This window comes from Salvelinus alpinus, chromosome 9 (genome assembly GCF_045679555.1).
Source record: "Salvelinus alpinus chromosome 9, SLU_Salpinus.1, whole genome shotgun sequence".
Lineage (NCBI taxonomy): Eukaryota > Metazoa > Chordata > Actinopteri > Salmoniformes > Salmonidae > Salvelinus > Salvelinus alpinus.
Genome location: NC_092094.1, coordinates 33,133,181 through 33,149,216, shown reverse-complemented (window position 1 = coordinate 33,149,216; position 16,036 = coordinate 33,133,181). Strand labels below are relative to the sequence as shown.

Sequence of the window (16,036 nt, the reverse complement as noted above, 5' to 3'; positions counted from 1 at the left end):
TGATTGTATGGCAGTGAATAGAGTTCATAATTAGCGTGGGGAAAGTACTACCACCTCCACTTCTCAACTCTGGCTAGTGTCTTGGCGAACATTTTGACCGCTGGTGCTGGATAAGGTTACACAAATGAAGGTGGGGATCAAATGGTCCAAGCTGTTGCTAGCCTATTGATCTTATTTTACACAAGGTATTATTTCCCTTGTAACTTTTAAACTCGAAATACGGAGCCATGGACAGACCCAGCCTCGAGAGACTGTTTTCAGCGTGTGACATTAACAGGTCTGGTGTGATTGAATACGAAGACTTTACGGTTGTTTGTCGAGAACTCAATGTGCCTGACGACGAAATCAAAACTTTATTCAACAAATTCGGTGTTAGTGCAGATGGATGTATCAATTACAGCAAGTTCTCCTCTCGGTTTCAAGAGGTTTCAGAAACGTTGGATTTAGCCTCTTTTGGGGCTTCTCCTCAAAGTCAATGGAGTCCTTGGGACGAGTTCCAGACCAGGATTGACGATGCAACAGGTCTCCTCTCAGGAAGGTATGTCTTTCTGGTGGTTGGTTGGTGTGAGTAGTTTGACAAATTTGGACCTGTTCTAGTAGACTGCATGCACTATGTAGATATTCGTTCATCCCCCAGATTTGTCTAAATATATACAATTTAGAAATTACTGTTGTCCATAGTCTGTTTCTTCTATTTCAGACTGTGTGATCAATTGGCTGAGCTGTACCAAGCCATTTACTCCACCTCAGAACCTCTCTTGTTGCAACAATATGAGGGACTTGTCGATGCTCTTGTCAGTGAGAGCAAAGAACACAGACTTGAGCGTGAGCAGATGGAAACCAGTTTCAGAAGGTAGAGATTCAGTCATAGCAGCATAACTTGTGTCCGATTCCACAAGGGGTGGCAGGAAAACCCAATACTGAGAAATAATCTACCAAATGTATTACCTGAATATGTTAGGAAGGAATGTTACATTTTTAGTTAATTCGGTCATTTATCTGTGTGACTGGATACACATATCTAATGTTCATGTTATGGGATATCATGCAACAATGATCCAATCAACACCATGCCTATGCTCTTAATCAGTTTACTTTTACAAATGTGAGTATTGATTGTGCCAGTAACCTATGCATCCCACAGTAAGGTGATCATCATCACACACAATTGTGTGTCCAACTACTGAATTATAACCATAGATGGGGGTAAGGTTGGTTTTGCAGTTCAGAGGCTGCATTTCACCCCAGCTGCCATTTCTCAAGTAGGTAGGACGTCTTAAATGAGTTGCTCTGCCTGATCTCCGTTATCTCCTTGTAAACTGAGTTGTCCCTTTATATATTTCCATTCAGGCCTATCCCCTTCACTTATGCAAATGAATGTGCCTGTAAAACCCCAAATTCTGACAAATAGATGTTTACTAATCATTTTGCCATTCCTTAAATCTTAAACTATGCAGAGCTCAGTCTTGTGCACCTGTGGTCTCATTTATTTAATTGATCCTTTATTTAACTAGTCAAGTCAGTTAAGAACAAATTCTTATCTACAATGACGGCCTACCAAAAGGCGAAAGGCCTCCTGCGGGGGCTGGGGATTAAAAATATAGGACAAAACACACATCACGATGAGACATTACATAAAGAGAGACTTAAAACGACAACAGCATGGCAGCAACAGATGTAACAACATGATAGCAGCACATGGTAGCAGCACAAAACATGGTACAAACATTGGGCACAGAAAAGAGCACAAAGGGCAAGAAGGTAGAGACAACAATACATTGTGACGCAGCCACAACTGTCAGTAAGAGTGTTCATGATTGAGTCTATGAATGAAGAGATTGAGAACTGTCCAGTTTGTGTTCCTTGCAGCAAACTGAAGAGAAGCGACCCAGGGATGTGTGTGTTGGAGACCTTTAACAGAATGTGACTGGCTGCAGTAGATATCTCGGATAGGGGGGAGTGAGGCCTAAGAGGGTTTTATAAATAAGCATCAACCAGTGGGTCTTGTGACGGGTATACAGAGATGACCAGTTTACATAGGCGTATAGTGTCCTATTTTATATTTTTAACTAAGCAAGTTGGTAAAGGCAGCAGGTAGCCTAGTGGTTAGAGCGTTGGGCCAGTAACCGAAAGGTTGCTGGATCGACCCCTTGAGCTGACAAGGTAAAAATCTGTTATGCCCCTAAATAAGGCAGTTAACCCACTGTTCCTAGGCCGTCGTTGTAAATAAGAATTTGTTCTTAACTGACTTGCTTAGTTAAATAAAGGACAAATTCTTATATACAATGACGGTCTGACCCGGACGACGCTGGGCCAATTGTGCTCCGCCCTATGGGACTCCCAATCACGTCCGGTTGTGATAGCCTGGAATCGAACCAGGGTCTGTAGTGGCATCTCAAGCACTGAGATGCAGTGCCTTAGACTGCTGCACCACTCGAGAGCCCACCAATGTTGGCAAATCTGATGGCTGAATGGTAAAGAAGATCTAGCCGCTTGAGAGCACCCTTACCTGCCGATCTATAAACTACGTCTCCTTAATCTAGCATTGGTAGGATGGTCATCAGAATCGGGGTGAGTTTGGCAGCTGAGGTGGAAGAGGAGTGATTTACAATAGAGGAAACCAAGTCTAGATTTAACCTTAGCCTGCAGCTTTGATATGTGCTGACTAATGACTGGCTGGACCAAGTTGTCACCTGATCATGACAGAACACATTTAACTGAGTAGTGAGTCCTGCCCACTCATAGTAGACTACTAGATGAAAACACATGGGCAATTGATACAAATGGACCAGATATGATTGGAACCAAAAGGTCTACGTCTATGTGCCGTGTTGCTGTTTTTGAAGCCTTGCAAACCAAATTTTCTGACTCGTCCCTTTTGCTGAACTAGTATTTGGGCAGTTGTATTGCACTTGACGGCATCCAGGGCAGACATGTAAATGGTATGTATCTCTGTGTGCCGACAGAACAGAAGACCTCAACACAAGTCAGTTGACAGAGCTGGAGGAGGACATGCAGCAGCAGCTTTCCCGTGTAGTGGACAGGGTGAGAGAAGAGGTAAGTGACATTCTGAGGACTGAGCTGTCAGCATAGTACAGTGTTAGAAATTAAACATTTAATTCACTCTGTAAAACTGTAAAAACAAACATGGCAAGCAAGTAACTTGAGCTGAGTCATTAAGAAAGCATTGAAACATACCTTCGAAAATGTATAAAGAATGAGAAAATTAAATGGGGTTGATATTTAAGCAATAAGGCCTGAGGTGGTGTGGTATATGGCCAATATACCATGGCTAAGGGCTATTCTTATGCATGACGCAATGTGGAGTGCCTGGACACAGCCCTTTGCCATATTCACCATATACCACAAACCCCGAGAGTCGCCTTATTGCGACTATAAACTGGTTACCAACGTAATTAGAGCAGTAAAACTAAATGTTTTGTCATACCTGTGGTATACGGTCTGATATACCATGGCTTTCAGCCAATCAGAGTTCAGGGCTCAAACCACACAGGTTATAATGGGGCATATGGTACACTACATGACCAAAAGTTTGTGGACACGTGCTCGTCGAACATCTCATTCCAAAGTCATGGGCATTAATATGGAGTTTGTCCCCCCCCCTTTGCTGCTGTAACAGCCTCCACTCTTGAAGACTTAACACTAGATGTTGGAACATTGCTGCGGGGAGTTGCTTCCATTCATCCACAAGAGCATTAGTGAGGCACTGATGTTGGGCGATTAGACCTGGCTCACAGTTGGCGTTACAATTCATCCCAAAAGTGTTCGATGTGATTGAGGTCAGGGCTCTGTGCAGGCCAGTCAAGTTGTTCCACACAGATCGACAAACTGTTTCTGTGTGGACCTCACTTTGTGCACAGGGGCATTGTCATGCTGAAACAGGAAAGGGCCTTCCCCAAGCTGTTGCCACAAAGTTGGAAGCACAGAATCATCTAGAATGTCATTGTAGGCTGTAGCATTAAGATTTCCCTTCACTGGAACTAAGGGGCCTACCAAAACCATGACAAACAGCCCCAGACCATTATTCCTCCTCCACCAAACTTTACAGTTGGAACTGCATTGGGGCAGGTAGCGTTCTCCTGGCATTTGCTAAACCCATATTAGTCCGTCGGACTGCCAGATGGTGAAGTGAGTCATCACTCTAAAGAACGCTTTTCCATTGCTTCAGTCCAATGGCGGCAAGCTTTACACCAATCCAGCCGATGCTTGGCATTGCGCATGGTGATCTTAGGCTCGTGTGCGGCTGCTCGGCCATGGAAACCCATTTCATGAAGCTCCTGGCAAACAGTTAATGTGCTGACATTGCTTCTAGAAGTAGTTTGGAACTCGGGAGTGAGTGTTGCAACCAAGGACAGACGATTTTTATGCGCTTCAGCACTCAGTGGTCCCATTCTGTGAGCTTGTGGCCTACCACTTTGCGGCTGAGCCGTTGTTGCTCCTAGACGTTTCCACTTCACAATAACAGGGCTTACAATTGACCGGGGCAGCTCTAGCAGGGCAAAATTTGATGAACTGACTTTTTGGAAAGGCAGCAATCCTATGACGGTGCCACAATGAAAGTCACTGAGCTCTTCAATAAGGCCATTCTCCTGCCAATGTTTGTCTATGGAGATTGCATGGCTGTGTGCTCGATTTTTATACACCTGTCAGCAAAGGGTGTGGCTGAAATAGCCGAATCCACTAATTTGAAGTGGTGTCCTCTTGTATATACAGTGCTTTTGGAAGGTATTCAGGCCCCATGACTATTTCCACATTTTGTTATGTTGCAGCCTCATTCTAAAATGGATTAAATTTTAAACAATCCTCAATTTACACACACTATCCCATAATGACAAAGCGCAAACAGGTTTTTGAAATTTTAGCAAATGTATGAAATTAAAAACGGATACTTTTATTTACATAAGTAATCAGACCCTTTACTATGAGACTTGAAATTGAGCTCAGGTGCATCCTGTTTTCATTGATCATCCTTGAGATGTTTCTACAATTTGATTGGACATGATTTGGAAAGGCACACAACTGTCTATATAAGGTCCCACAGCTGACGGTGCATATCTGAGCAAAAACCAAGCCATGAGGTCGAAGGAATTTCGAGACAGGATTGTGTCGGCACAGATTTGGGGAAGGGTACCAACACATTTCTGAAACATTGAAGGTCCCCAAGAACACAGTGGCCATCCATTCTTAAATGGAAGTTTGGAACCACCAACACTCTTCCTTGAGCTGGCCACCAGGCCAAACTGAGCAATCTGGGGAGAAGGGCCTTGGTCAGGGAGGTGACCAAGAACCCGATGGTCACTCTTGACAGAGCTCTAGAGTTCCTTTGTGGAGATGGGAGAACATTCCAGAAGGACAACCATCTCTGCAGCACTCCACCAATCAGGCCTTTATGGTACAGTGGCCAGACGGAAGCCACTCTTCAGTAAAAGGCACATGACAGCCTTCTTGGAGTTTGCCAAAAGTTAACTAAAGGACTCTACGACCATGAGAAACAAGATTCTGTGGTCTGATGAAACCAAGATTGAACTTTTTGGAGGAAACCTGGAACATCCCTACAGTGAAGCGTGGTGGCAGCATCATGCTGTGGGGATGTTTTTTCAGCGGTAGGAACTGGGAGTATCGTCAGGATCGAGGGGAAAAATGAACGGAGCATGAAGGATAACTTCAAACTGGGGTATAGGTTCACCTTCAACAGGACAACGACCCTAAGCACACAGCCAAGACACAACAGAAGTGGCTTTGGGACACGTGTCTGAATGTCCTTGAGTGGCCCAGCCAGAGCCCGGACTTGAACCCAATCGAACATCTCTGGAGAGACCTGAAAATAGCTGTGCAGCGACGCTCCCCATCCAAACTGACAGCTTGAGACGATCTGCAGAGAAGAATGGGAGAAACTCCCCAAATACAGGTGTGCCAAGCTTGTAGCATCATACCCAAAAAGTCTCAAGGCTGTCAACGGTGCTTCAACAAAGTACTGAGTGAAGGGTCTTTTTAATCAATTTGCAAAAATGCCTACATCTGTTTTTGCTTTGTCATTATGGGGCATTGTGTAGCTTGATGGGAAAACGATTTAATCTATTTTAGAATAACGCTGTAATGTAACTATGTAAAAGTAAATGGGTCTGAATACTTTCCAATTGCACTAAAGCAAAAGGGAGAATGTCCCCTGACTGTTATACTGCTCCCACCTAGACCTGTTTTATGAACATAATCGGAACCATCTTTCAGATCGCATTCACACATCTCCAGAAGTTACATAGCATGCACTCCACAGATGTTTTAACCATAGAACCAGGAAGGTAAATTTGAATAATATTGTTTGTAATAGAATTAAATTAAAACAAATGTAATATAATTAAGACAGGCATTGCTGTTGAACCAGCCTTCATTATAGTATGCCTAAGGGAGGGCTTGTGTTTTGAACATGAAATGGAAAACAAGCCATTTTTACAAGTCACTTCTAAATACGAGGCTCAACGGTATTCACCAAGGTTCTCATCTCTTTCGTTTCATGATGGGCATGAACACGTAGCCGCCATCCTGGACACGGTTTTACGCACGTCCAAAATGGGACCTGCATGGCTAAAATGTGGGCCTGACTACGATGCATACATAAAAAAGGAACGTCAGCTCACTGTTTTACTCCTCTTAAATGTTTGCTTTGTCACTATGGGGTGTTGTGCGTAGCTTGAAGGGGGGGGGGAAACATTCATCCATTTTAGATTAAGGCTGTAACACAACAAAATGTGGAAAAAGTCAAGGGGTCTCAATACTTTCTGAATGTATAGTTGTTGGAAATAAAGACTAAACTGTTGATTTCAAGAGTGGGGCTAGGCCAGGGACACTCCTTTCTGCAGCATTCCTCTTTGCCTCTGCACAGGTGTTTATCCTCATGTGGTAGAGGAAGTAACTTTTAGAGGGAGAACAGCAAGCTCATACTCTTACAAAAGCCCCTCTATATAGTTTTGTGAAAGCCCCCTTTTTTGTTGTCGAGAGCCAATGAGTAAAGTTCTCTCCTTGGGTTTCATGTCTGTAGGAGCATAAGAAAATGGAGGGCGTCATGGATACACTTCAGAGAAGGCATGATAATGAAGTGGCAGATCTACATACTGCTGTGGACAGGTTGTTGAAAGTAGGTGTCATTTCTTTTGAAACAGGTTTTTTGATATTTTCCAATTTTATCCTTTTACACTTCTCTATTTACCTAGTTTCAGGTAGTCTTAAGTGTGAATGTGATTTCAGGTGATGCATAATCACATTTATGATTCATGTGAAATAAATGGAAACATTTTCATTTTAGTGCCAAGATGAATCTGAACTCAACAATTCCAGGCAGGATGTTGACAAACTACACCATAAAATATGTGAAGTGACTCTGGTACGTTGGATCAATTGAAGACGGACAACTATCTTGAGTTCATTGACATTATTTCTTGTACACTTTCCAGTAATGTTCTGCATGCTCTCCTCAGGAAAATGAGCAGTTACGGACTTCTCTCGTCAAAGCTCAGACAAACATCTCCATTCTGCAGGTAGAGATGGACAAGCTGAAGAACATGTATGCAGACCAGAAACTTCAACATGAGAGGTGAGATCAGACTTCATTCTCAGGTCAAATGGATCATGTCCAACTCTGTTGATTACAGGGCACAAATGTTGCATTTGTCAATTTGTTTTCACAGAGAAAGTGATGACCTGAAAAAGATGGTTATAGAATACCAGTCCTACTCCAGTCACACTGAAATACTCCAGTAAGTCTGTCTGATCCGATTGTTGGTTAGTATGCCCTTTCATGACGATTGTTTGTGTTGTATAAGTCAAGCATGGCTTTGAGTCATGCATGCACATCCGTGCAGTGCACACCTTATGCTCATTGTTAATGGAAGGTGACAGGCTAAAAGATTAGTAAAGCATATGACATGTTCTCCACATTGACTCCTTCCTATTAGGGTCATGAACAAAAAGCTGTATGACAGCAATGATGACTTGCACTTTGCATTAGTCAACGATGTGGCATCAAGTAAGAGGGTAAGTCTTGGTTGTTTTCACTGAAGGTAGACTCATATTTCCCCTTATATTTACTTTTATAAGGCTTCTCTACACTGCTTTAGTTTCTTTGTTTACAAAAGTGTTACAAATCTCCCCACAGCTATCCCCCGACAATGAAATCGCAGCTCGAAGAATGAAGCCAGTTCGACAAAGCACACTTATAAAGTACACATACTATATATTGTTATCCTAGAAATCTGGACCTATTGATTGATGTGAATTGACCACTTAACTTATGTTTATTTTTTCATTACTATTTTTGGTCCAGTTCAGGGGGAGAGAACACAGCTGTGGACTCAAGTAAAAGGACCTACTCCCATGTAGCCAGCTGGGCTGATAGATACCTGGACAGTGGTGTGTCCCTGCCTATGGACGCTGAAAGCTCAGGCAGCGAGTCTGACAGTGATGTCTCGACAGAAACCGTACACCACAGTTATTCATATGTGCCCTCAGACATTGAGGTAAGGGTAACAAAGGTTTGACCAACTATTTTTATTAGTACATGTCACATGCTAATACATGAATTTACCTATTTCTGCACCAGATATCAGACGTGAAATCAGAAGTAAGTCGGTCAACACTGTCTGTATCTCCCAGAAAAGCTCTCGCTATTGCTTCGTCCATCCGGAGACGCTTGTCTGCTTTCCCCATAAAGGTAAGGCAATGAGCTGAGATTCCGTAAGACATTTGTATTGGGAGACTTATGTGGAATTGGCATATGCTGCTCGCATATCTGTATTATTCATAACTATGTGATGCTACTTGGTCCTCAGCCAACCGAAGCAGACATGGTTGACACTGGTGGCCCTGCTCCCATGTACCGGTTAGTTTTGGCAGGAGATGCAGGATCAGGGAAGTCAAGCTTTCTATTGAGGTTGAGTCTCAATGAGTTCAGGGGAGATATTCAGACGACTTTGGGTAAGTACAGTTTTGTAGTGTAATAATTAATGCAGAAAGTGCATTTCCCTTACATAATGTTGTTCTTAGGAGTTGATTTCCAAATCAAGAAGATGTTGGTGGATGGAGAAAAAACTAACCTCCAGATATGGGATACTGCAGGACAAGAGAGGTATGTTTGTGTACATTTACATTCTAAAAGCCTTGGTTAGTCCTTATGGTGTTGCTCTAATTAAACAAATGCTGAACTGATTTAAAAGTCATACCATTTAGTTGAGCTGCCAAGCAAAAAATAAATGCCTCTTGCTGTGGCTTCTGCATTGACATACTAAAAGCCTTAAAGGTGTGGTCCCATAATGTGTCCTTGGTGGATGTGGCTGTTAATCTGAAGTGCTGCAGATTCCAAAAGATCATGTAATGTCAATAGCAAAATGGGATTTCCCTGTTCCTGTAGGTTCCGCAGTATTGCCAGGTCTTACTTCCGTAAAGCCCATGGAGTCTTACTGCTGTATGATGTCACTTCTGAGAGCAGCTTCCTTAATGTCAGAGAGTGGATGGGAGAGATTCAGGTACCATTCACAGTTGAGGGGTTTAATGGTCCATGGAATGGGATTCCAAAATAATTACTAAACGGCTGTGTTATAGGCAGAATGCATTTTATGAGTTACTATATTGAGGCCATAATGGTCTTAGCAGTATTTGGCTCCTGATTTTGGCGGAAAGCCGTGGTAAATCAGACCGTATACCACAGGTATGACAACTTTGGGCTTTAACACAGCTATCAGCATCCATAAATCAGGAACTTAAAGAACGAACTGCCCTTGTTATCCCAGGAATCTAGGGATGAGCAACTCCCAATGTGTGTGATTGGGAACAAAGTGGACCTGCGGGAAGATCGACCGGAGGGAAGCTGTGTCAGCACTGTCGACGGGGAAAGGCTGGCTAGAGTACAACCTCTTTTTACCTGTCAAAATAAGATGTTCATGGGTCTATCAACTAAATATTAATCACAATATTACCATATGTTTCAGACATACAATGCCCTGTTCTGTGAAACTAGTGCCAAAGCTGGAACTAATGTAGTGGAGGCAGTACTTCACCTGGCAAGGTAAGAATTGTAAAACCCCCTTCCCTACAATGAATACCAAACTATAACTAAGAACTTTCCCCCCCCAACAGAGAAGTTAAGAAAAATGTGAAACTGAGACGGCAATCGGAATCACAGGTGAAGTTGAGTTTAAGTGGTCCAAAGAAAGCTAACTGCTGCAGATTATAACCATGGAGACTCATCACCAGAGGGAAATGCATCTGACTGGAGACTATGGGCTCTATTTTAGCACCACAGCTAAATATGTATAACAGAGGTGACTAAAGTTAGCTAAATGTATTAATGCATGTCCAATTCATATTTTAAATAGTCAACTCCTGATAAATGTATTAGTTCTGGACTCTCCTGAACATTGCACATAACTGGTCTGGAGCATGTAGATCTCCAGAGATGTTTAATGAATGTATTTAGAATGGGACTGTTGTACATCTCTCAGGAATTGACTGCATTCATATTGAAAAACAGTTCAGTTTTAGCTCAGGCAAGAGACTGCTGTGGTTAAACATGATCACATTTTACGTTTGCTAATTGTATTTTATTGATTAAAGTTTCTGTACAGGTGTAAATTATAATTTGTTAGATAAGTACCACAGATTGAATCTCTTTATTTCATCAGCACTGTATATGCCCATCCTTAATATAAAAAGTAAGAAAACAAAACCAATAGTTGCATTTAAAATCTAGGAGGGAATACAAAAATACAGGATTGTTTTATAATTCTGAGTTTGAAATTCCTGTTTACATTGTAAATACTGATTAAACATTAGACCTTCAAGTAGGCTTAAGCATTAGTCATTCAAAACCATTCATTTCTCAAACTACAGTACAACCTCCACCACAAATTACAAACTGGTTTTGTACCCCAGAGCATGGGACAAAAAAACAACTAATCAATAGGTAACATCTTGATATTAGAATCCTGCTGCTATTTGGCTTTCTCGTCACTCAGCTTAGGGTCACTGGCTTTTTTCTGCTTCTGTTGCATTATCTCTGCATCCCTAAGGAAGACAAAATGAGTGGTCAGACTGAACAGAAGGTGTCATGCATGTTTGGAAAATGTCCAAGCTCTACAAGACAATTTTAAAGTACTTCACTGGTTGTCCATGCAGTTATGAATGAGATATCCACCGGAAAATATGATTACATTAACTTTTCAAAGCACTAGTAGTGTGTTGAATATCGCCTGAGCAGAACCATGTATGCATGTGTCTAGTGCACATGCTTCAGGTGATACATCAATGCACTACCAGCGCTTTGAAAAGTTGATAATTATACATTCCTACCTGTAGGACCATCCGCACAGACAACCGGTAGTGATTTTATTCAGCATTCTTGCTTGTAAAGGTTGAACTTTCCTGATGCAAACGTTAGCTTCTGCCCGACAATTCAAGGTCTGGTCTCAGGCTTGTCTTAATTGTGGACAACTCCTTACTATACCAGGAAAACGTCCTAATAGCCCAAACTAGTTAGAATTGACTGTTCATTGCGCACGACTTACCGAAGCTTCCTTGCAGCTGCAGACATGCCATCATCTGCCTTCTTTCCCTTGTCATTCCCTTGCTTTTTGGCATTTTTAGCACGAGCAAGGTCACGCTGATTTCCCCCTGAGAAAATCAATTTGAGTGTACTGTCAATTTGAGTAGTGATTACACAGCTAGCTACAATTGAAGCCAGAAGTTTACATACACTTAGGTCGGAGTCCTTAACAAGAAATTTGTGGAGTGGTTGTAAAACGAGTTAACTAGTTTTGGAAAGTCAGGACATATACTTTTTCCAACATCACAATTCCAGTGGGTCAGAAGTCTACATACACTAAGTTGACTGTGCCTTTAAACAGCTTGGAAAATTCCAGAAAACGATGTCATGGCTTTAGAAGCTTCTGATAGCCGTCAATTGGAGGTATTTCAAGGGCTACCTTAACTCAGTGCCTCTTTGCTTGACATCATGGGAAAATCAAAAGAAATCAGCCAAGAAAATCGTAGACCTCCACAAGTCTGGTTCATCCTTGGGAGCAATTTCCAAACGCTTGAAGGTACCAGGTTCATCTGTACAAACACCATGGGACAGCTCAGGAAGGAGACGTGTTCTGTCTCCAAGAGATGAACGTACTTTGGTGCGAAAAGTGGAAATCAATCCCAGAACAGCAAAAGACCTCGTGAAGATGCTGGAGGAAACGGGTACAAAAGTGTCTATCCACAGTAAAACGAGTCCTAATCGACAACCTGAAAGGCCGCTCAGCAAGGATGAAGCCACGGCTCCAAAACCACCATAAAAAAGCGAGACTGCAACTACACATGGGGGGAGAAATGTCCTCTGGTCGGATGAAACAAATAGAACTGTTTGGCCCTAATGACCATCGTTGTATTTGGAGGGAGAAGGGATGCTTGCAAGCTGAAGAACACCATCCCAACCGTGAAGCATGTGAGGGTACTTTGCTGCAGGAGAGACTGGTGCACTAGACAATATAGATGGCATCATGAAGAAAATTGTGAATATATTGAAGCAACATCTCAAGTCAGGAAGTTAAAGCTTGGTTGCAAATGGGTCTTCCAAATGGACAATGACCCCAAGCATACTTCCAAAGTTGTGGCAAAATGGCAACAGTCAAGGTATTGCAGTGGCCATCACAAAGCCCTGACCTCAATCCTATAGAAAATGTGGGCAGAACTGAAAAAGTGTGTGGAGCAAGGAGGCCTACAAATCTGACTCAGTTACACCAGCTCTGTCAGGAGGAATGGGACAATTCACCCAACTTATTGTGCGAAGCTTGTGAAAGGCTACCTGCAACGTTTGACCCAAGTTAAACAATTTAAAGGCAATACTACCAAATACTAATTGAGTATGTAAACTTCTGACCCACTGGGAATGTGTTGAAAGAAATAAAAGCTGAAATAAATCACTTATTCTGACATTCCACATTCTTAAAATACAGTGGTGATCCTAACTGACTTAAGACAAGGATTTTTAGTCAGGAATTGTGAAACTGAGTTTAAATGCATTTGGCTAAGGTGTATATACATGTATACTGATGAGTTTACTCAACTCAAAGCATTACATGCACACTACACCCAGCATGCGCATGTTTATTTTGTCCATCCACACCAGAAGCAAATCAGGACATGCTGGTTGAAATATCAAAACTCTTAACCAAATAATTTACATATTAATCTGGTAACAGTTCAAAATACATGGAACATTCATACAGGTAGTAGAAACTTAGTTAACCATTATATCTGGATTGAATGTAGGAGTAGAGAACATGATTGTGACCCAAAGATCCAGGAAAATGACCTTGTGCTTTTCAGGTAAAATAACGCAATGCAACAGCAAGCTAGCTGAATGTTTCGATTTGTCCCCAAACTAATATAGTTGGTTCAGAGTTCGTTTTGATATTTCAACCTGCATGTCTAGATCGCGGCTGGTGTGGATGTACAAAATCAACATGCGGACAGGCGCGTGCCTAGTCTAGACAGCATGTACATGTATTTCTTAGTGGCCAGCTAGTCCCTCCTACAACTATGTACGTTGACAGTTTGGTAGCTGACCTAATAGTTAATATAAATACAGGTTTGTTATTGTGCTTGGCACTTGAAGGGTTTAACTTACTAGGCAGCTAACGACCAAATATTTGTATAAATATTCTACAGTATGTGTAGTTAGCATGCTAACGTTAGCTTGTTATCTACACATCAGGGGTGGGTAAAATCTGTGGAACGTTCCAACAAGAATCGGTTCCAAAAACGTAAAGTACAAGGTTGCCAACAACGCATACAAAGTAGCATGATCAATTCACCCAACTAGCTGCCGAATAGGCAACAACTCACCACGTAGCTTATTCTTAATGGTTTGTCCATAGGCTACCAGAGTGAGGACAGACATTTTTTTCGGAAAAAACGTGAAATTAATTAGCCCACTCCCTACCCGGCATCTTAGTCTGCCGCTATACAACTTTGCCGCTATAGAACTTTGGCAACCTTGTTATTTACATAGTTTTTGGAACAGATTCCTGTTGGAACGTTTCACATTATAACCACAATCAGAGCTTTTATCAGGTAATAAATGGTAAAAGGATAGCTACATTTCATACTATTAATGGTTTTAAAAAATCGTATGGTGTAAACCATGACTTAAACATTTCAAACATAGCTAGTTAGCCACGTTGTCTGATGGCATTGCTTGACAGGCCAAGAAAAAGTGAGATGCGTAGCTAGCTAGCCAAACTGCAAACAAACACAACGTAAGCCAAGTAACACATAATCGTTAAAAAATATAATATTCATCGGATATACTCACTTGTCATTTTGTTGTTTATGGTTTCTAGCTGACGGTGTGGAGAAGGGTGCCAATCAACCAAGCCTGGCAGCTGTGCACCGACAATATTTGATGTGCGTCACGGCAATTGAACGGGTTGATACGAGACATCGCGAGAGTAGCTACTTCTTCGAAGAGGTTTATCGGCGGTTGGCATCCAATAAATGTTTCATTACTGCCACCTACTAAACTGGAGTACAACTCCCTTATACTTTGCTTAAAAAATATATATGAACAAATACCCTACCATCTAACAATATACTCACAAAAAAATAACACCACCCTGCTCCACTATTTAAATATATTTAGTACTACCTCTAGTACTACCTAGGTCAACAACTTGAAAGGATGGGACACCACCACTTAACACACCATGTAACTCTTCTGATGTCAAGTCTCGCACACCCAAATAAATCTGCAGCTGCCACCACAAACTACATTTTCTGCGACTTTACATTCCATCCCTGCAGTACAGTTGATAACCATTGCTATGAATGCTAAAAATCTAATCTTACTGAACCATATATCACTTGTTGACCGATCCCTCTGTACTGGTACAGATCTACTACACACCACTCCTCTCAGGATCCCTCCCCCTTGACCCATCTTCCTCTACTTTCTTCAATACCTCAGCATATGACAACTTCTGCACAAACCATGGAAACCTCAACCTGCCTCTCACACGGGACATTTCTGATCCCCAGCCCCATGGGCACCCTTACAATTAACATATACCACTACTTTCCCCAATGCTAAACATTCCTTTGTCTCATGCTCTTCTGCAAAACTTCTCACACCTAGGAACCTCCCTCCTACACACTGCTGCCACATGCCAATAAGCTTGACACCTGTCACAAGGTAATGTATTCGGCACAAAAGCTCGTACATGATAACTTATATATCCTAACATCACTTTGTCGGGCAAAGAATCAACATCAAAACTCAAAAGAACAGACAATGACTTCTGTTTCACCACTCATGCCACCCTGTCTGCGTTGCACCAAACATCGAGCATCACAACTATTCAGTTGGTCAACTTTTACATTTACTGCTACGCCAGTAATCACTCCTTTCAATGGCACCCTTTTCTTGAGCAAAACGATTCACATTTCTTGCCCCCATTAGTTTAACGCGGTGTGCCTTCTCACTCTGACCAGCAGAAGCACAAACAATAACCACAAGATCACTTCTGGTTACCCTCACCAATTCCACAGCACCCAACTCTGTTTTAACCCACCCTGAAACCACAAATGGATCAGCCAAAAGGCAAGGGTCCACTTTTCCCAAAAACTAATGTCACGGACTCATCTTTATCCTGACCCTCGGTGCAAGTTTCGGCTCTGAGAACTTCAACACACCTACCACCTGTAATACTTCTCCCTCATTCACTTCCATTTCTCCTTCTGTCTTCAGCTCACTCTGCTTATACTTTCTACCATTCTTCTTTCTCAAACGATCTCCCTTTTCCAGCCATTTTTAAACGACTTAAGCTCACCCTCTTCTTCAATCTCTCTTAAACCTCCTCTGCCTCTTTCCTTCCATTTCTCCTCCGTATTCCAAATCAAATTTTATTTGTCACATACACATGTTCAGCAGATGTTATTGTGGGTGTAGCGAAATGTTTGTTTCTAGCTCCAACAGTGCAGTAAT

General features: G+C 42.0%; 1 protein-coding gene and 1 pseudogene across 1 annotated transcript; one reads left to right on the top strand and one right to left on the bottom strand.

Annotated features, from left to right (window-relative positions):
• LOC139584672 (ras and EF-hand domain-containing protein-like) lies at nt 1–10,735 on the top strand. The gene is made up of 17 exons (XM_071416790.1): nt 1–538; nt 701–853; nt 2,967–3,057; nt 7,058–7,153; nt 7,322–7,399; nt 7,494–7,609; nt 7,704–7,772; nt 7,971–8,049; nt 8,171–8,235; nt 8,339–8,531; nt 8,615–8,725; nt 8,844–8,988; nt 9,058–9,139; nt 9,422–9,536; nt 9,801–9,914; nt 9,999–10,075; nt 10,147–10,735. Exons 1-17 carry the CDS (start codon nt 228–230, stop codon nt 10,241–10,243), a joined length of 1,992 nt encoding a protein of 663 aa, XP_071272891.1. The 5' UTR covers nt 1–227; the 3' UTR covers nt 10,244–10,735.
• Nucleotides 10,589–14,512, bottom strand: LOC139584673 (small EDRK-rich factor 2-like; annotated as a pseudogene).
• Nucleotides 14,513–16,036: the final 1,524 nt, after the last annotated feature.

Coding starts and splice junctions, on each gene's coding strand:
- LOC139584672 (XM_071416790.1), top strand. CDS start 228: ATGGACAGACCCAGCCTCGAGAGACTGTTTTCAGCGTGTGACATTAAC. Junction 8,532..8,614: donor ATGTGCCCTCAGACATTGAG/GTAAGGGTAACA, acceptor TTTCTGCACCAG/ATATCAGACGTGAAATCAGA. Junction 8,726..8,843: donor TGTCTGCTTTCCCCATAAAG/GTAAGGCAATGA, acceptor CTTGGTCCTCAG/CCAACCGAAGCAGACATGGT.